This window comes from Aricia agestis, chromosome 15, assembly GCF_905147365.1.
Source record: "Aricia agestis chromosome 15, ilAriAges1.1, whole genome shotgun sequence".
Classification (NCBI taxonomy): domain Eukaryota; kingdom Metazoa; phylum Arthropoda; class Insecta; order Lepidoptera; family Lycaenidae; genus Aricia; species Aricia agestis.
In genome coordinates, this window is record NC_056420.1 from 5,558,835 (window position 1) to 5,581,627 (window position 22,793).

The following is a 22,793-nucleotide window of genomic DNA, read 5'->3' on the forward strand; positions in this document are numbered from 1 at the left end:
TTACTAGCTGTTGCCCGCGACTTCGTCCGCGTGGACTTCAGTTTATAGCGCGCGATGTCAACAAAATTGGTGTCAAAAGCTTTTAAAAAAAAACCCTGGTACCCCTTAAATCAATACAGCTGTGCAGTGTGCACACAATAAGTATTTCATTTTTTTATATTAAACTTTATATTTTATGCCAAATTTTAAAGCTTATTTAGCCCTCCAATTACACAACTTTACCCATAAACTATTTATCACTGATAGATTTAAGGTTACGTCACTGCACAGATAAAGTACTGAGTTATTTAATACCGTAGAATAGATATAAAAATCGAAACTTAAATGTAAGATGATACCACGTCTTATAGAAAGACTTTTGAGCAAGCGTCAGCGCGATGTAGAAGACGCACGGCGCCATCTATTATGAATTGTTGGAACTAACTTAATTTGAACAAATTTACGCATTTTCACCCCCTTACAACCCTTTTTTCCAGTAAAAAAGTAGCCTATGTCCTTTCTCAGGCTTTAGACTATCTGTATACAAAATTTCATTACAATCGGTTCGGAAGTTTTGGCGTTTGGCGTGAAAGCGAGACTGACAGACAGACAGACAGAGATACTTTTGGCGTTTGGTGTGAAAGCGAGACTGACAGACAGACAGACAGACAGAGATACTTTCGCATTTATAATATTAGTATAGATTATGTGCACACTGCACAGCTGTTTTTGGGTATTTTGATTAATTAAGGGCCGCGCTATACCGGAATGGCGCTGCCATGCGAGGCGAGCACTTTCAGCGCTACCATTCCGGTGTAGCGCGGCCCTAAGAGGGGTACCACTTACCAGGGTTTTAAAAAGTTTTTAAATTTGACACAAATTTTGTTGACACCGCGCGCTATAAACTAAAGTCCACGCAGACGATGTCGCGGGCAACAGCTAGTTATGAATAAAAACAATATTATATAGTAAAGTAGGTATGATTAGTTCTGTTACAATAATAAAGTAAAAAATAAAACGCCATCTGTTTTCATATATTAGAATTAAAATGTTGATTGCATTGATATATTTTCTGGATGGAATATAGGCCAACACGGTACACTCGAACTCCTTTATTTTAGAGCGCCTTCTGTTGTCAACTTGTCACATATATTAGAAATGCAGTAGGAGTTCTATAAGATAAGATAGATTGATTATTATTATACCAAGTGATTATATTATTAAACATAATATTCTAACGTATTTAAAACTATAAACAAAAACATACTAACTAATAAGTATGATTAGTTCTATGTTACAATAAAGTAAAAAATAAAACGCCATCTGTTGAATCGTATTAGAACTAAAATGTTCATTGCATCGATATATTTCTGGATTTTTTATAATATTATACATAAAATATGTTTAAGATTTTTGAAATTTTATTTTAATACACATCCAAGACCCAGGAACATTGAAAACTTTTTGTTCCGCCTGCGGGACTCGAACCCAGGACCGCCGGGATGAGCGCTGGCCACGCGCAATGCGAATTCATTTTCATCGATATTTTCATGGAAATAAGATATTTTCCCACATCAAAATGTAGCCTATGTCCTTTCTCAGACTCTAGAATAACTGTGTACAAAATTTCATTGCAATCGGTTCAGTGGTTTTGGCGTGAAAGCAAGACAGACAGACAGACAGACAGAGATACTTTGGCATTTATAATATTAGTATGGATAGGGGTTTTTGGGGGCGATAAATCGATCTAGCTGGGAATCATTTTTAGAAATCATTTTATTCGTGTTTTATCGAATACCGAGCAAAGATCGGTAAAAGAGCTAGTTATATTTATATCTAGCAACTCATTTTCGCCAAAATGTCCTGTACGAGAATTGAAATTTCCGGTTTCGACATGTTTTCGCTAATAACAAACAAATTCAAAGAATAAAATAATAAGTTTACAATAATTCAAAGAGACAAGAGGCATCGTCTTGAAAATTTTCAAGTGCTCCATTTTCTTCAGAAGTCGGCCAAAACGACCCTCGACGTCCCTCCACAGTTACAATGATACTTGGAGGTGATTTTAATTATATGAAATGTAAATAGGCTGTTTACGTTCTTTGTGATTCAAAGCAAACAAAAACTGGAACATTCTGGAAACAAAACTAATTTTACACCAACTGAAATTGTATTACATACCAATGATAAATTACTTAAGGGTGGGTTGCACCAGATGCGTTGTTATAGTTAAGGTTATCGTCAAATATGGCGTCCATTATGGACTTCTACTAGGGATTTGACAGTTCATTTGACATTTTTTAATGGTTAAAGTTAATGTTACAGTTAAAGTAAGTTGGTGCAACCCTCCCGTAAATCGTAATTACTTACTGAAAATTTGCTTTCAAATTCCGTACATTTTCAAGGTTTTCAATAAATAACATTTGCCTTTACACATCTTATATATGTCGTAGGATGATTTGATAAATCCGTGTTTTCTCGAAATCCCTAGAATTTTCGCGAAAATTCTAGGGATTTCGCGAAAACACGGATTTATCAAATCATCCTACGACATATATAAAAATGGATTTTCAAATGTGTTAGTCGCGCTAAAACTCGAAAACGGCTGAACGGATTGGGCTGATTTTAGTCTTAAAATATTCGTAAAAAGTCCAGGGAAGGTTGTAAAGTGACACAAAGTTCGCCGGGACAGCTAGTTTTACATGCAAATGAAACATTGCTAGATTATTTCTAGTAAAAACAGGTATTCTTGTAGCCACGTATAGATACTGAAAGTGAGTCTGTAACATAAAAAAACTTATGAATTAGTCGCTTTAAAATCCTGGAAGCGAAGAATTAAATATGTAGTTTAATCTACAGTATCCAGTAAAATGGAAAAACTTTCTAAGGTTATTCAAATAAAAAAATACTTCAACAATTATTTAACACTAAAGGCACATTCTTACTTTCAGTAACAGCAAAATAACGAAAACTCACAAATGTATCAACTTTACATCAAGAATAAAATATTACATTTTAAAATAAAATGTAGCCACTGGTGATTGTAAAATAAAGAGGCAGGGAGAACGGAGCAAGATGCCCAGGATTTTATTAAATTTTCCATACATGAAGTACGTTTGGGAAAAGAGATTTGAATATAAGGAAATTGCTCGAGTTGACCTGATTCGATTTGTTTAATATTCGATTTAATATCGTATCGATCTGTACCGAATCGGGACCGTATGAAGCTGTGTAAGTGCATCAAGGACATACATTTTAACTTCAAATGAACCATAAAAGGAACATCATGTTTTCAGTGTTATGATGAGCATTCATCAATCATTTTGTGACTCTCGTTATTGAAAGAGAAATTCCAATAATGAAATGAACGATTGACATATTTTGTACGATTTACTTGTGCAGACTTTTATGAAATAATCGGCCAAGTGCGAGTCGGACTCGCGCACGAAGGGTTCCGTACCGTCATAGAACAAAAATAGGCCAAAAATTGTGATTTTTGTATGGGAATTGGGAGCCCCCCTTAAATTTTTTATTTTATTTCATTATTATTAATAATAATTATTGAAGTAGACATAATATATTTAAGATCTTTGTGAAAATATCAAGTGCCTATCTGCTGCCAATATTGGTATAGAGCAAAAAATTAAAAACAAAATCAAGTTTGTTGTATGGGAGCCCCCCCTTAAATATTTGATTTATTTTGTTTTTATTACTTGTTATTATAGCGGCAATAGAAATACGTAATCTGTGAAAATTTCAACTCTCTAGCTATCACCGTTCTTGAGATACAGCCTGGAGACAGACAGACGGACGGACAGACATCGAAGTCTTAGTAATAGGGTCCCGTTTTTACACTTTGGGTACGAAACCCTAAAAATTAACAGCATAATGAATTTTCATAACATTTAATGATAACTTTGCCTTTATCATTAAATGTTATATCTGGCGGAAATCGCTATTCTGTAGTTATCAGCTGATGCGCATATTATGAACAATGAAAGCCGGGTCGCGTTTTCGACATTACCTATAGATACAGGGTGTAACAAAATAAGTGATAATACTTTAGGGTGTGTACGTGTTCCTTGTAGAGAGTTCACTGTGAAAGTAGCAGCGCTGAAAGTCCAATTTTTTTTCCCACTTTTGTATGGGGAAACTCGTGACGCTGGGGTCCTTGCCCTTCCAGCGCTGCTACTTTCACAGTGAACTCTCTACAAGGAACGTATACCCTAAAGTATTATCACTTATTTTTGTTACATCCTGTTTAGGTCCAACCACGAGCGAAGTCACAGTTCATTATGAGTGTAAAAAAATATGTATGACTTGTTTTTACGACTTTTAAAACATACCATAGTATGCTTGTCAAAGATTTTTTTATAAAGATACCACAAGCGAAGAGCCGTTAGCATAATGACATACATAACCCTAGAACAAGGGATAAATCGCGAGACTTCTCAAGTGATATCTGTTATGAAGGTACCACCTGCGCCCTAAACCAGACAAATGATGTCACATCCGTATGTGTCAGCCCCGGGATGTTCGATGACACGGGAGTTGGGTTACCCCATTCCTCACGTTTTAAAAAGTTTCAACATCTGTCGTAAAAGCTATGTCCACACTGTGCACTTTCATCTTCAATTTTCGTCATCAACTTTCATATTGGCGCATTCAACATTGAATGCGTCAAGGAACGCAACGCCAATATTGTCATTTTTGTTTTTTGGATACGGTCAGAGGGCATGCGTCGCGGGCATGCCTCACGTCCGCTGTTGACTGCGCTATAACGCACAGTGTGGACAAAGCTGATAGGAGTGAATCGCGAAGTTTGCTGAGTTAATAACATTAAGGGCCTGTTTCACCACTTCCTGATAAGGCTATCTACCAATTAACTTGACAGATCAAGTATGGAGAATCTGTCAAAAAAGTTGTGAATAGCCACTTTATCAGAAAGTGGTGAAACAGGCCCTTACAATATTAAAAAAAATACGTGATAATATTTCAGGGTGTAAATAGGTTCCTTATACATACTTGACGTGGGAGAGCCATGCTTCGGCATGAATGGGCCGGCTCGACTGGAACATACCACGGGCTCACAGAAAACCGGCGTGAAACAGCGCTTGCGCTGTGTTTCGCCGAGTGAGTGAGTTTACCGGAGGCCCAATCCCCTACCCTTTTCCGTTCCCTACCCTCCCCTATTACCCTATTGTCTCTTAAAGGCCGGCAACGCACCTGCAGCTCTTCTGATGCTGCGAGTGTCCATGGGCGACGGAAGTTGCTTTCCATCAGGTGACCCGTTTGCTCGTTTGCCCCCTTATTTCATAAAAAAAAAAGTTTTCGGTGAAAAAAACAGCGCTGAGAGACTAAAGAGTAACTTTTTTTTACTTTTGTGTTTTTTAATTCATGAGGCTCGGGCTTGACTGTATCCGCCCTTGTGGGGTAGTGAACTTCACTGACTCTCCGTGTCACACTTCCTCCGAACTTAAATCCCATTGGCGTTGATCTACATAGTGCGGAGGTGACCATTGATTTTCAATTGTTTTAAAGAAACGCACTTTCGATATTTTTTCATTTGAATTGTTTCAAATGTAAAAATGCGTTTCTAGTTTTATTGATAGTGGAATTATGTATGTAAATCCTACTAATATTATAAAGGCGAAAGTTTGTTTGGATGTTTGGATGTATGGATGTATGGATGTGTGGATGTATGGATGTTTGTTACTCTTTCACGCAAAAACTACTGAACGGATTTTAATGAAACTTTACAATAATATAGCTTATACAGCAGAATAACACATAGGCTACAATTTTAACCGACTTTCAAAATGGGGGAGGTGTTATGTTCGTTTTCTTATATTCAACGATTACTCCGCCGTTTGTTAACCGATTTTCAAATATTTTTTTTTTTTGTATGTAGGGTATCATCCCAATTTGGTATTATATTCACAAAAGTGGTGATCTGATGAAGGAATAGTAATCGAGGGAACTCCTCAAAACTTATGGGGAGACATGTGGTGACTTCGGTTTCGTGAGAAGTATTCCAAGCATATGCTACCAACAAGTAAGATTTTGCACCGAGATATACCTGGTATACCGTGGTTCAGAAGGTGCTGAGAGAACTCCTGATTCTTTATAGATACAAGTTTGGGAGTTTCGGCGTTGTTTTAAGAACAGAAAGCATATGCTACTATGCAAATTACATTCATCATCATCATCATCATCATTACCATATTATACCATTTCATAGTCTTTTAGATCGAGACTCGAGTTTATCAAGCGATAATTTAAAAAAAATCTATACCTACCTAATATTATAAACCTGAAGAGTATGTTTGCTTGAACGCGTCAATCTCAGGCACTACAGGTCCGATTTAAAAACTTATCTCAGTGTTAGATAGATCATTTACCGAGTAAGACTATAAGCTATATTATATTATCACGCTAAGTATAATATGACCGAAGAAACTCAGGAAAATGTGGGAAAAACGGGGGAAATATTTTTTATGGGAAAATGTACGGTTTCTGTAAAATTCCTAATTTACGCGGGCGAAGCCGCGCGGGACATCTAGTACTAAATATTTTGACTATTTATTATACTTTGCTTTTTAACGCAAACAAAACGATAAGATTTTTGTTTACATCGACTAGGCAGTGAAACTACACTATAATATTAGGTCTATGATCAAATTTGGCCTACACAATATGACTACTAATTGGAAAGGACTGTTAAACTTTATAGGGACAAAATGTGTCTAGATCATGCATTTCTAGATTTTAAAAGTTAAACTTCTTCGACTCTTGAAGGCAGGGCAATCGCGCTAAATTTTTTCAACTGAAGCGCAAATGAAACTCGGACGTTGATAGACTTTTGGTATGATTCGGTATCGCGCTAACGTTGTGACAGCCAGTTGAGACGTTACCGAACCTCAGCCCAAGCGCAAACGCTGGCAAAACAAAAAGTTGATACAATGCTACTTCTACTCGCACGTTTATGGAACGTTTCTTATTTTGGTGTGTTAAATTGGCGAAAATCAATGGAAAAATATAACATAAGCTTTAATCAAATTATAATATAAGCTTATGTTTTACTCCAAAGCTGTAAAATAACACTACGGACTATTTGAGTTTGTTAAAACGTGAATTGAATTTTGACATTACTTCTTTACGTAAATGTTTTCCGCGCCAAAAACACTTGTCACAAGTCACATCTCACAACACAAGTCACTACAATTACTAGTATGGCGTTTGTAAAATATAGTAAAACAATAAGAATTCACCTACGTAAATAATAAACTAAAAACTCCAAGTAACATTCATAACTAGTACCAAAACAACTTCACTCGTATCATATTCATCCGTAAATCAACAATTTGTCAATTGACCAATTAACGCATCGGAAAAAATTTGTCCATATTTAAGCCAATCAAAATTAAATCATAAGGGCGCTGATTGGTTCGCTGCAATGTCTGTCTAAAGGTCAAACGTTGTGCTTCGTTCGAGTTCCATCTAAGGTTGAGTTACGGTTGGAACGTTAGCACGATACTGAAATTTGTTCAGACGCAGCGGAACCAAACCGTAACTGAACCACAACCAAAGAAAATGTGAACCTGAATTGAAACGTTTAAAAATAACGCGATTGCCCTGAGTAAAAGATACAGTTGCCGCAATATTTTTCTTTATCTATTTTAAAACGCCTACATCGCCTCCTAGCGAAGAGTGGAAATACAATAAAGCACATGTCACACGGCCCAATCCGAGCGCCAGAACGCCGACAGAATTTCAAATACCCTACAGAATCTATATTCTAAACGGATAATAGATTTATTTTACGAATGATATTGAATTTTAAAATTGCATTGGATGTCAAGGAAACGAAAAAGTTACTCTTAAAACTTGTGACAATCACAAAAGCACGCGTATGAATGTTCTCATGTATGAGTGCTCATACATGAGAACCTAGTTATATGGATTTTTCTTACATTTCTTTCTATGGATTTTTGCTTGAGTTTTTTTTCCCCTACAAACCTTTGGACCAACGAAAATGTACGGTATGTAAAAAAATATTGTCTACGCATAAGATAATTTCAAAATAAATTAATTTTATTGTTGTTTCAAATCACCCCCCCCCCCCCGGACCACTGCAAAAGAGGGGGTTGTAACCCTTGATTTTTTTTCCATTATCGCATTATTTTTGTACGGCGTTGCGGAATAATTGATTCGAAGCTGTATTGAAAGAGTATGAAACTTATGCCGTATAGAATCAAATGATCAAATTTACTATGGAAATTGTCAGAAAATTAAACAAAAATACCGACTTACTCGTATCATCATTCATCATCATTTTTGTACGGCACTGCGGGCTTTCTTATTATTTTTCATGTATCTATCGATGGTAAAAATACCGTACAGAAACAATTATGACCAAAATGTACTTACCCTACATGCACTTTTGAATTCTCACCAGCACTCAGTTGGACAGCTTACAAGTGACGGGATAGTGCTAAATCTTATTATTTTATGCTCTAATATCGTCCTATATACGTCACCAGCATAGCTAGCACAAGCACGTAGACAAACGAAAGAAACTAAATTTTGACAGTTTTACCGGAAAAACATTGGAGTAAAAGTTTCTTTCGTATCTCGATATCTTTCGCTTTTGAAAATCTATATGTCAAGCATGACGATCCGTTTTTGACATTTAGTTTCTTGATTCTGTTTTTATTTTTATTATGGCACTTGGCTATAAAACCATGGCCAGTGTCGAGTAAATGGCGGCAAATTAAAAAAATCGATGAATAGCAACCCTGTCTATAGCCGGAATTATAGTTTTGATCTACAAACTACGAATAATAAAGTTCCTTAGTTTTTATTATTCGTATTTCGTAGATCAAAACTATAATTCCGGCTATAGACAAGGTTGCTACACGTCGATTTTTTGAATTTGCCGCCATTTACTCGACACTGGCTATGGTTTTATAGCCGAGGTGCCATAATTTAAAAAAAAGAACCAAGAAACTAAATGTCAAAAAAAAAAATTGCCGTTGCTTTACTGGTTGCTATGGAAAGAGTTTCTTGTCTTTGTCCCCTGAAACTCAAGTCGATGGGTGGTGCCATGCTCGGGAATAAGATATGTAGACATGGGAAAGAAACTGCCATTACTTTCTTCCGAAGAATCGACTGGGAAACCCCGTGCTAGCTACGCAGGTGGTTCATATGACCCATTCATTTTCGACATGGGCCTGTAGTCTTAGTACTGTAATGCGTGTGGCCTACCTTTATTCATTTTATATTTCTTTATTTACATTTTTAGATTTTATATTTACAATATTTACAAGCACATAATATACACTTTCTTATCTATATTTACAATTTTACGTATACATATTTTACATATTTACAACTATATATTTTATTTATTAATTAAACTAAATGTATACCAGATGGTCGATATCGATACGACAAATTATCGATACCGGTTTATCGAGCAGTGCCTCGCACTATCGATATAACCGGTCCCGCCGGAGCGGCGCGCGCGCATGTTTTCTAGAACCTCCCTAGTCACTCCCCGATACTGACGCGGAGCGCATGTCACTCGCTTGTTCGCCGCAGCTTAAATATTTCGCTAAATCACTATCCTGTGCTTGAACTCTTAATATCATTTCGTGCTATATCATACTGTGCTTTTTCATCTCCTGTTCTGCACCTTCTTTCGAACTATTATATAGATATGAACCTAGTGTATGTGCTTGGACAATATAACCTGCTGTATCAGTAAGTCTAGATTTTCATTATATACGGACCTCATCGCATACCTACTAGCAACCCATCATATCCATACTGGTGACCCCTAAACATGAGCAAGACATCGGAGTTTGAAGATGCACTCGAGCCTAGCGCAGGCGCGTCATTAGAGAATAGTGCGGGGACAGTGTCGATAGAACCAACATTATCGACAAATGTTTTTAAGGTCGGCGTAAGAGTGCCACCATTCTGGGCTGACGAACCGGAAATTTGGTTCGCTCAAGTCGAGGGACAATTTAATATTTCTGGAATTACGAACGACTCCACGAAATTCCATTATGTCATCGCCCAGCTCGACAACCAATATTCGCGAGAGGTTAAGGACATCATAATTAACCCACCTGCAACTAAGAAGTACGAAAAGCTAAAATCGGAACTTATTAGTAGATTGGGCATTTCCAACGAGACGAAAATTAAGAAACTGCTGATGCATGAAGAGCTCGGTGACCGCAAGCCGTCTCATTTCTTCCGGCACCTCAAGGATTTGGCAGGCCACGGAGTACCAGATGAGTTCATCAAGTCTATTTGGACCAGCCGCCTTCCTCGTGGCGTGCAGATGGTGCTTGCTGGTCAGCCAGCATCGACTTCACTCGAAGACCTCTGCGACTTAGCTGACCGCGTCAACGACTTGGCCTGTTCTTCGCCAAGTGTAGCTGCAGTGAGTCGAGAAGCCCCGGGTTCAGTCCTCAGCGATCTTGCGAGGGAAATCGCAGAACTCCGGAAGCAGTTCCAGCAGTTCCAGGCGTCATCTGGTAGGAGCAGATCCAGAACGCGTGGACATCAAGGCAGGCAGAGGAGCTCTTCGAGGCAACGATCCCAGTCGAACTACCGGAAATACCCCCTCTGCTGGTACCATGGCAAGTTTGGAGACAAGGCCAGTAGGTGTATCCGGCCATGTGACTACAAGTCGGCGGAAAACGCGATGGGCAGTCGATAATGGCGACTGACGATTGCCCATCAACGTCCACTGGTCGCCTGTTCGTAACCGACCGCGCTACGAAGACGCAGTTTCTGGTCGATACTGGAAGCGACCTCTGCGTTTACCCACGGTCGAAGCTTTGCGATCGTCGTTCTCGGACTGGATATAGTTTATGTGCTGCAAACGGTACCAATATAGCTACATATGGTTTTGTAAATTTAAATTTAGATTTTGGTTTACGTAGATATTTTGTATGGCGTTTTGTAGTTGCCGATGTAACTAAACCAATTATTGGTGTAGATTTTTTAAATTTTTATAACCTTGTTGTTGATTGTCGTAATAGACGCTTAATTGATAATTTAACTTCTATTACTTCATTAGCTGCTGTAGCTGTTTGTAATGACGTGCACTCCGTAAAGGTAGTAACTGGTGAGTCTCGGTATCATAGGATCCTCAATGAATTTCCCGAAATTACTCGACCAGCTGGTAGGCACAATATTACACAACATAACACTGTCCACCATATTAGAACGACACCAGGCCCTCCAGTATCTCTACCGCCCCGTCGTTTAGCGCCGGATAAATTAAAAATAGCCCAGGAAGAGTTCCGGATCATGGTAGCTAATGGTACAGCTAGACCGTCGGAGAGTCCGTGGTCTTCACCACTTCATTTGGCACCGAAAAAGGGCAATGGATGGCGTCCCTGCGGGGACTATCGCAGCCTGAATGCCCGTACAGTGCCTGACAGGTATCCGATTAAGCATATTCAAGATTTTGCTTATGATATTGCCGGATGTAAGGTGTTTAGCACTCTTGACCTTGAAAAAGCTTATAATCAGATACCTGTCAGTCCCGACGACATTCCCAAGACCGCCATCACTACCCCTTTCGGTCTTTTTGAGTTTCCCTACATGACGTTTGGTCTACGTAATGCAGGCCAAACGTTTCAAAGGTTTGTAGACGAACTCACCAGAGGACTCGACTTTGTTTACGCATACTTAGATGACTTCATTATCTACTCCAAGAGTGAAGCAGAGCACGAGGAGCACCTACGAGCAGTCTTCACCAGGCTTAAGCAGTACGGCATGCTTGTCAACACGGCCAAGTGTGTCTTAGGCGCTTCAAAGGTAACGTTTCTAGGGCACCAAATTTCAGCTGATGGATGCAGACCCCTGGAATCTAAGGTGCAGGTAATCATCGACTTCCCGCCACCGACAACTGTCAAGCAACTGCGAGGATTTTTGGGCATGCTCAATTTCTATAGGAGGTTTATTCCCCGAGCAGCCCAAATTCAAGCGCCTCTGCATGCTTTATTGACAGGAGCTGTGAAAGGATCGCAGACAATTCACCTTACTGGTGACGCTTTAATTGCCTTCCAGGCTTGTAAGGAGAGCTTGTCTAACGCAACCATGCTGGCTCATCCGGATTGCTCTGCAAAACTGGCAGTCGTCACGGATGCGTCAGACAAAGCAATCGGGGCAGTGCTCCAGCAGTTTTGTAATGATAACTGGGAGCCCCTGGCTTTCTTTTCTAGGAAGCTTAACCCCTCTCAAGCCAAGTACTCTCCTTATGATAGGGAGTTGTTGGCCATATACGAGGCTATTAAGTACTTCCGTCATATGCTCGAGGCCCGTCACTTTACTGTCTATACTGACCACAAACCGATAAGTTTTGCCTTTCATGAAAGGAAGACTAACTGTTCGCCCCGTCAGTATAGGCACCTGGACTTTATTTCTCAATTCACGACAGATATCCGTCATATTAGTGGCAAGGACAATGTTGTGGCGGATACATTGTCGCGAATTGAGGAACTAGAAGCACCAGTCAGCCTCGAGACTATAGCCCAGCATCAAGCCTCCGACCAGGAGCTTCAACAGCTGTTAAATGGCAGTACCTCCTTAATACTGCAGAAACTACATGTCCCTGGAAGCCAAGATCTTTTGTACTGCGATGTCAGTACACTGGCTGCCAGGCCTTTCGTACCCAAGCTTCTGCGTAAGCAGATTTTTGATAGTTTGCATTCTTTAAGCCACCCAGGTTGCAAAGCCTCTGCAAAACTTGTTTCAGACCGGTTCGTCTGGCCGGGCATTAAAAAAGATTGCATGGCATGGGCTCGTACATGTTTGTCGTGCCAACGATCTAAAGTCAATCGACACGTGACTTCATCGTTGGGCACATTTAACTTACCGCGAGCAAGATTTAAACAGATCCATATAGATCTGATTGGTCCTCTGCCTGTTTCCAACAGCTATCGGTATTGCCTCACCGCAGTAGATCGCTTTACTCGCTGGCCAGAAGCAGTACCGATAGAAGACATCACGGCAGAAACCGTTGCAAAAGCCCTGCTGTCTACCTGGATTGCTCGGTTCGGCTGTCCTACAAGCATTACTACTGACCGGGGCCGTCAGTTTGAGTCGGCCCTATTTCAGTGCTTATCTAGGATAGCAGGATTTGAGCATAAGAGGACGACAGCATACCATCCGGCCTGCAACGGATTAGTTGAACGGTTTCATCGTCAACTAAAAGCGGCTATCGTCTGTCATGCAAATGACAGATGGACTGAGTCGTTGCCGTTGGTCCTGTTGGGAATACGCAGCTCATTTAAAGAGGACTTAGAAAGCTCGTCAGCCGAGCTTGTCTACGGAGAGCCACTGAGACTTCCTGGTGAGTTTTGGGAGTCCAGTACAACCACAACGTCTGATATCTCAGATTTCTCCGCAAGACTTAAGGGCGTCATTAATAAGCTACGGCCCATCCCTGCTTCACGCCATTGTAGCCCGAGAGTATTTATTTATAAGGAATTGGACACCTGTAGTCAAGTCTTCCTTCGCGATGACACTACTCGTGGTTCACTTACTCCTGCTTACTCCGGTCCACACAAAGTGCTTTCCAGAGGGGACAAAGTTTTTAAAATTCTCCTCAACAATAAGGAGGTGTCAGTGTCTATTGACCGGCTTAAACCAGCTTTCACACTGGACAACGTCAAAGACACTCTCGCACCTGAAAGTCCTCCACTGCCTAAAACAACTCGTTCAGGGCGAGTTATTAAGTTCCCTGACTATTATCGTCCCTGAGGGACTCTGGTGGGGGGTGGTGTGGCCTACCTTTATTCATTTTATATTTCTTTATTTACATTTTTAGATTTTATATTTACAATATTTACAAGCACATAATATACACTTTCTTATCTATATTTACAATTTTACGTATACATATTTTACATATTTACAACTATATATTTTATTTATTAATTAAACTAAATGTATACCAGATGGTCGATATCGATACGACAAATTATCGATACCGGTTTATCGAGCAGTGCCTCGCACTATCGATATAACCGGTCCCGCCGGAGCGGCGCGCGCGCATGTTTTCTAGAACCTCCCTAGTCACTCCCCGATACTGACGCGGAGCGCATGTCACTCGCTTGTTCGCCGCAGCTTAAATATTTCGCTAAATCACTATCCTGTGCTTGAACTCTTAATATCATTTCGTGCTATATCATACTGTGCTTTTTCATCTCCTGTTCTGCACCTTCTTTCGAACTATTATATAGATATGAACCTAGTGTATGTGCTTGGACAATATAACCTGCTGTATCAGTAAGTCTAGATTTTCATTATATACGGACCTCATCGCATACCTACTAGCAACCCATCATATCCATATGCGCTTTTTAACTAACGAATAATAACTATTGTTCACACGATAACTCATGTTAATAATTATACTACAAAAAAACTAAATAATTGAATAAGAATCTACATAAATGACTAAACAGAAACGGACTAAATGGCGTATGTACTCTGTAGCACTCGTAACAAGCACGGCGTACGTTACCTACGAACATAAATACTCAGCCATGGGTGGTCGTATAATCGCACTAGATAGTGTCACAGGACACAATTTATTAGTCTCCATCGTTAGAGATACTATTACGTAGAATAGACACCTGTAGTGCTAGCACGGCGACCAGCGGAAATGCGAAAGTATGGACAAACTGTGGACATAAACCTAAGGTGCCGTTCCGATCTTTTTTCGTTCCGAAAAATTCAATTAAAATGCCACTTTATGACAGACTATAGTCACAAACTGTGGAGATAAACTTAAGGTGCCGTTCCGATCATTTTTAGTTCCGAATAATTCAATTAAAAAGCCACTTTATGACAGACTATAGTTCTAAAAATTCAAATAATATCCTACATTATGACATATACTATAGTGTGTCATAAAGTGGCATTTTAATTGAATTTTTCGGAACGAAAAAAGATCGGAACGGCACCTTAGGTTTATTTCCACAGTTTGTCCATACTTTCGCATTTCCGCTGGTCGCCGTGCTACCGCTACAGGACTTCCATTTAAATAGGTATTTTCAACCAACTTCAAAAGAATGGTTATCAGATAATAGCATCTTTTACTACACTTTCCTGACAGACTCTTATTATTTGTAAAATCATGAAAATACACTCATATTGCAATAAAATAAAACCATATAATTTTTCAATTAAATGATGCTGCAATTTTTATGATAAATATACATAGATAAATATAATAAAATGACAGCAAACTTCAAAAAGTAATAGTAAATATCATTACTATATTGTACTCGGCGAAACATGGCGATAGCGGTCATTGACTCCCTGTCAAAAACTTGTCCTTTTCCATATAAACCGCGATTGACAGTGAAGTGTCAGATGTTGCCAATCGCGGCTTTGTATAGAAAATGACAAGTTTTTGACAGGGAGTCAATGACCGCTACCGCCATGTTTCGCCGAGTACAGTTTTTTATAGTAAAATGGTTAGGGAATAAAATTAATTTTACGTTATTATCCCCTATCGATTTCAGATGACGATGACAATGTTTGTTAACCTTAGTTTGTTTTCATTAATGTTAATAATATATTATAATTAATTGATTTAACTAACATAGTTAGAGTAGTAATTCGTTTCAACTGTAGTAAAAAATAATGAGATTTTTGTAATCTTGTATATTATTTATTGATCGTTTGAACAGTCATGTAACTTGCTAGTTTAGTAATAAATAATAATCTTAATATTGTTGATTGCTCTTACGTTATTATTAAATTGCTGATTTATTTGTTATAGTCAATTTAATGTTTTAATTTATATCATATTATTTTAGTGCATAGCAAAACATCACGCTGTAAGTCTTATTTTAATTTAAGTCATTTTTAATTTTATAATTAGGAAAATTGATAAAGACTGGTATAACAAGAAAATTTTATTATGAGCTTTTAGTAGCTTTTTCAATACAAATATTATGATTTATTTAACCCATCAATCCCCAAACGGCAGCCGGCTGCCGCATAACAATTGAAAATCTATTGTGTCTGCGATAACCACAATGGAGTTGCTACAACCATGACAATTTTACACACAGACAAATGCTTTGTAGACATTTTTTCGATGGACATATTTCTGCATACATTAAAATAAATATCAACCTGAGCATTCAAACGGATTCACTTAATATTAAACGAGTTTGAAATTTTTAACCATTGTTGATAAAAAGACGTGCGACACTCTACTAATCTCAATAAAAATCCTTGTTTTTCTATGCAAGCAACTAGCACGTTACAACGCACACCATTCGTTTTTGATAGCAACAGTGAGTTGTAGGGGCAGTAGTAGTGTAATTTATAGCGAGTCCAGCCATTGGTATTGTGGTGAAACAAACGCCCGTGTTGTCGTGTCTAAATCACTTTTAGATACCGCCCCATCGTTACAGATGTTTTGTTTGTAGCTTTGTGTTTTTACTTGTAGATACTTTTAAAATTGTTCGGATTACTTTTTTTTTGTACTGATTGACAGCTCGTAAAACACTGAAAAAGGACATAGGATAGTTTTTTTTTCCGCAAAAGGACGGTTCCTACGATAAAATAAGTGCTGCGCAATGAAGTTGTGGGCTACATCTAGTAGGCAATAATAATTGTAAGGTAAACGACAGTTACATATTTTGGACAGAAGTTCCTTATGGCGCGTTCGGCGTTGCGAAGGAGGCTAGACAGAACGATATTTGCCCTCGACACTTTTTTATTGGGGGCAGAGGGCGTTGATAGTATTTCTGTGCGTCAACTAGATGGCGTTATTAAGTATAAACAGCGACGCGTTGTTAATAAGTATTTCTGGGCGTCAATAGATTTTTTTAAATATTTTTTTTGAGTGTATGATATACTTATGTAGTTATACAGGTATTTTGAACACAAGAAATAACTTCATTCCATTCGGTGTTCCTTGACACTTCTCAAGTTTTTTTTCCAACTAAATATATTTTTCCAACAAGAAAAAATAACTTAAAAAATATCAATCCTCCGCAGTCCTAACAAGAGGCACTTTATTGCATTTGCTGTACTTCCAACTTCCTAAGTTTCTTTACTAAATCTTACGTGTAACTTTGAAATAAATTTAACAAGATTTCTTGCACTACAAGTTCACTTGTCTACAATCCCTGAGCTCGTGACCAAAACAGTCGGTAGCGTTCATCGATCCTTATTTTATGTGATGCGAAACTAGCCAGTAAACTACCACATTACGGGTTAGAACTGCCTGCGACTATTTCCACGATTGTGGAATAATACTAAAGTGATGCCCGCATGCGAAACGAATGCTTTTACACGCGATTCTTAGAGCGGGTTGCACCACAGGCGTTGTTATAGCTACAGTTAAGATTAATTTTAGCAATAACCTTAACAATGACCACAGAAATTGACAAAATATGTCACTTGCACAAAGATTTTTGTTATCACTTAAAGTAACCCCATTCGTTAATAGTATAAAAAAATAAATTACTTATCCGTAAAAATAGGCGAGAAAAAATATTTGTTACGACAACACTGGGAGCCATAATATGTCAATTTTGACAATAACGATAACCGACCAAAATTGAGCAGTTACGGTTATCGCTAAATAATAAATATGGTGTCATTTTAACGATTGTTAAAATGGAGCAATCCATGACTAAACCAGAGATTTGACAGTTGATTTGACATTTTGTTATAGTCAAAGTAAGTTGGTGAATCTCACTCTTAGGAAATTGTATCCGGGAAACTCAATTCTGGCGAAGTGCTCACTCGGTTTCTTTTCTAAAATGCACCAAGTTTCGACACCAAAGTTTAGTGCGATGTCGCAAAGAGTCTAAACAAATATAGAAACGAGTCAAACATTTTATTATGACGCTCATCTGAGGAATAGAGAATTTATTGAACTTTGTTGAAGTATTCTTGCTTAAATGCAAGAATTTCTTCCATCCTCTAGCCCCCGTATCACAGTGTCGTCACTTATGTGTATATTTAAATAAATAAAATAAACTTTATTCTACCACCTTCAAATGTTACACACACACATTACACAACTTAATATATCAATAATGGAAAAAAAAATCTATTTGACGCTACAGCTAAAACTGTATGTTTTTAATAGTCTTTAGTGTACTAAAGACTAATGAAGATAAACACTGAAAAACCTATTGTATTAGCACATTAACACATCAGCACGGCAGTGTAACACCCAAGTGAACAGAAAAGGAGGCCACTCAGGTTAAGACGACATTCAGGTCGTCCCTGATCTTCCGTGGACCCCTTATTTTCGGGCAGAGGACAAGAAGACGGAAGCAGTATTATAAAATTACAATATAGTAAACTGCAGTAGACAGGATATATTGTGAAGAATGCGGATAACTATTTAAATATGAATAATTATTAATCTTATGTATTTGCTTTAGTAGCATTGAATAGGCTCTAAAGTAATCAATGTTAAATAAATTTTGGAAGTCATATTTAATTTTGTCGTGACAGAATACCATTTCTGCGGGACTTCCTTTTATGTTTTTGCTAAAAAATACCAAAATTCTTTAATGGCGCGGGAATCATATATTTTACCGGGATAAAATACATTTTATCCCGGTAAAATATAGGAAAGGATATAGCATACTTGCTATGTCCTTTCCCGGGACTCAGAGTATCTACATACCAAAATTGCAACAAAATCGATTCAGCGGTTTGGGCGTGAAGAAGACAGAGACAGACAGATACACTTTCGTTAATTAATATTAGTATGGTTAGTGGTTATATGGATCTTTGGTGTAGTTTCTGTACTTTCTAACATTCTATTCTTAAATTGCCGAATTCTGTCCGTAGCAGTTATTGACACCCAGTCAAAAACTTGCCAAAAATATTTCATCTTTTTCTATTGAAACCGCGATTGACAATGGCGATATCGTATTTTGCAAACTTGAAGTGAACTGTCAAAAAGCTGTCAAAAACTTGCCATAATATTTCATCTTTTTCTATAGAAACCACGATTGACAATCATGGCGATATCGTATTTTGCAAACTTGACGTGAACTGAGTATGAAGTATATCGCTTCGAACTCATAAATATTTAATTTGGAGATTATCATACTTTTTTTTACCAAGAGGTTTTCTGGTGAATCTGTAATAGTCTGTGGCTTTATGAAAGTACAATTGTTTTCTTAACTAACTAACTTGACTTGACAGGTCAATGTCCGCTGGTGCCATCTTAAATTATTTTGACTATAGACTCTAGTATTGCAACTATAAGTATGTATATCTACTATATTCCGATTCCTACTATTCTTAATTATTGTACAGCTGTGGAAAACTTCTGACCATTATTCTTACTTCTCTATTTTGATCGCCTATTGTTAAAACTTTACTTTCTAGAATCTAGATAATTGTCTGAAAGAAACTACTTACATAATGTTCTATCTTTGAAAGTTCGAACAACATAAAAATTATAATACTGGTTTATTTTATTCTGAGTAACGAAGTGTGTTATAAGAAACTTAATTTATTTATTTTTAAAAGTCCTAAGGCGTGATTGACATTGGTATGAACGAAATGTAACAAAAGGATGGAGGGACAACTCATATTAGGGAGATCGCAGACAGCACACTTTTTGTGCGATCGAGTCTGCGGCGCACATACAGTCAGCATGGCGCGGCCATGCTGACTGTATGTGCCGTCTGCGATCTTCCTAATTGTAATAAAAATAAATACGTGTGGCACTCTTGGACTGCCGCGGTAAAGATATTGCATATATTTTTTTATCTACATATGCATTATGCAATTATAATTCCCATACGTCTAGTCGCACGCACAAAACGCACAAAACACCGTGCCGAATTCCCACAACGTCACGCTGGTCGTTGGGTGTGTTAGGTTTTTTGTGACGGAATGCCTTGATTCGTTCGCCACGCTCAAAGCTCGCAATTTAGAAACTATGCACTAGCGTAAAAATAATACTTTATAAAAAAAATACATAAAAATAACTTATAGTTATAAGATAAGTTAGCATAAAAACGACGTCTTTTCACACAAAAGGCTAGAAATGTTGAAAAACACATGATTACAGTCTAGAGCAGGGGTTCCCAACCTTTTTCTGCCTCCGGCGGCGGCGCACTTACACGTCTCCATATTTTGACGGCACCCTACTTTACCTAGCTATTACACAAAAGGATACATAAATAAACACCTTTAATGATTATAGTTAGCTTAAGCAGGCGAAATCTTATATCTTTAAACGAGCAATTCTTGTATATATATATACTAGCTGTTTGACCAAGCTTTGCTCGGTATCCAATGAAAATGACATTTTCTAGAAATAATTCCTAGCTAGATCGATTTATCACCCCCGAAACCCCCTATATACTAAATTTCATGAAAATCGTTGGAGCCGATTCCGAGATTTCAATTATATATTATATATACAAGAATTGCTCGTTTAAAGATATAAGATATAATTGGAATCTCGGAATCGGCTCCAACTATTTTCATGAAATTTAGTATATAGAGGGTTTCGGGGGCGATAAATCGATCTAGCTAGGAATCATTTTTAGAAAACGTCATTTTATTTATGTTTTATCGAATACCGAGCAAAGTTCGGTCAAATAGCTAGTAATAATAAGCGATAATGATGAAATAATAATGATGAAGTATTCATATTATAATTTTATTTTATAATAAGTATATTTTGTGGTTTCAGATAATAATAATAAAAAATAATAACTCCCACACCGGTTTCGGTGATCGTGGCCGGATTCATTGAAACCAAGCCAGTTACGCAGGAGTAATTTTATAGTGTCCAAGTGTGTGCGCGGTACACAAGAGCACTCTCTATTCCTTTACTCTCATAACCCAGTGGGACGGAAGACCGACACGACTGGGAGAGATCAGGCGCAGGACAGACTTTTTACATGCCCATCCGACGCAGGATCATCTTACTTGTCAGACAATCAGCCTGCATTGTCCTAACCAAACTTGGAAATAACATGTTTCTAACGCGGGAACTGAACCCACGACCTCCGAATCAAGAGCCACGCTCTTAATCACTGGACCACGGAGGCGTTTCAGATAATGTTGAAGGATTAACTCACGGCGCCTTTCTGCCTTTCCACGGCGCACAGTTTGGGAACCCGTGGTCTAGAGTCTAGACTAACGTTGATTAAAATGTATCACACAGTTTTGCTTTTTGTGGCTTCTATTTTGCGATATAGCAACAAATATTGTGACCCAAATTTATGTGACAAAAAGTAATATAAATATCTTACCGAGGTTTAATATTCAAAGTCCTATCAAAAAATATTTTAACGTAGGTTTGGGTACCTAGTTTAGACGTACGAGTTTTGAACTATCGACGCGTCGTTATTTCAAAATTTGTACATAAAATAAAATAAATAAAAATTGTTTTATTTCTGAATAAATTTGAATCAAATATTTTCAGAATGTTGAACTACGTGTTGCCTACCACCGGTTCGGGAACTAACCCGGCGAGAAGAACCGGCGTAAGAAACTCGCACGGGGCCACTTTTTAGTAAAAAAGTGGAAAATTTGTCTTTTAAAAAAATAAAATTTACAATGTAAATAACTTAATCTATACAATATGAATACACAATTGTAAGTCACATATAATAAATGTAGAAGCAGCCTTACAAGCAGCCATCCTACTCCCAAGATGTGCTATCGTTTAGGAAATCTTTGACCGTATAGTAGGCTTTGGCACACAAACGTTCTTTAATTACTTTTTTAAATTTATTAATTGATAGATTTTGAACGTTTTTCGGGATTTTATTGTAAAGGCGTATACATTGACCTTTAAAAGATGGAAATGGAAACCCTACATTTTGCTGTTAACTACTGGTTATCCATGGGACAAGTATATATTTCCATAACTTTCATGGCAATTATTGATTCCGTGTTTTAATTAACGTTATGCGGTAACAAATAAACAGACACTCATTGAAATTTATAAAATGAGTACGAATGGAACAAAAAAATTCAACAAAACCTGCTCAAAAATATAAATGGAAAAAAATATTTATCTTCCTGCCTCTTCAAAAAAACAATTATGGTAGCCCTGATTTTTCAGTGGCAACCCTTAAATAGCCTCATATTACTCCAAACATATCGCTTGGTAGTCCCGAGGCAAATTTCTTTGCCCGTACTGCGAGCCAAGTAATTGCTTATGAGTGGAAGCGGATAAACGAAACGAGTTTCATTCTCGGTCTCGTAAAATGGACTCAGGGGCTTGCATTTAATTAATACCAAGTGCTGAGAGTGCTAAGGTTGCCAAAAACACGGGTAAAATGATAGTAGAGGCCAGCGAGAGTGGCTTAGCGGACCTTTGGTTCGCACTAGATAGGGTCCAGGTTCGATCCAGGGTGGAGGCGTGTACCAATGCAACATTTTTAGATGTCAAGTACGGACGCTCGTACGGTGAAGGAAAGGTCCCAGACGTATTGACCTGTAGCTGGACCATGAGTTTAAAGCCATAGTATTTTTCGATACTCGATACCGACTACCGTAAATTTTTAGTATGGCAAATTATACAGCGCCTCTAGCGGTTACTTGCGGAACCAAAATCGCCATACTAAATATTTACGTAGTCGGTATCGAGTATTTATCGAGTATCGATAAATATTATAGCTTTAAACTCATGGTGGAGATACTGCTCATTCCTCTGGACTGACTACATTGCGAGAATATGCGCTTGAGGAACCGTACGGATTTTAAAAATGTTGGCCCAGGCTCTACAGTATTTGATGAGTGGTTACTTCGCGCTG

The 22,793-nt window shown here is 38.0% G+C and overlaps 1 protein-coding gene across 1 annotated transcript; it reads left to right on the plus strand.

Annotated features, from left to right (window-relative positions):
- The first annotated feature begins 9,806 nt into the window (after positions 1–9,806).
- LOC121734154 lies at positions 9,807–10,783 on the plus strand. Its single transcript, XM_042124593.1, has one exon. It carries the CDS (start codon positions 9,827–9,829, stop codon positions 10,709–10,711), a length of 885 nt encoding a protein of 294 aa, XP_041980527.1. The 5' UTR covers positions 9,807–9,826; the 3' UTR covers positions 10,712–10,783.
- The last annotated feature ends 12,010 nt before the right edge of the window (positions 10,784–22,793 follow it).

Bases quoted from the DNA above. Each gene is read 5' to 3' on its own strand.
- LOC121734154 (XM_042124593.1), top strand. From the start codon at position 9,827: ATGAGCAAGACATCGGAGTTTGAAGATGCACTCGAGCCTAGCGCAGGC.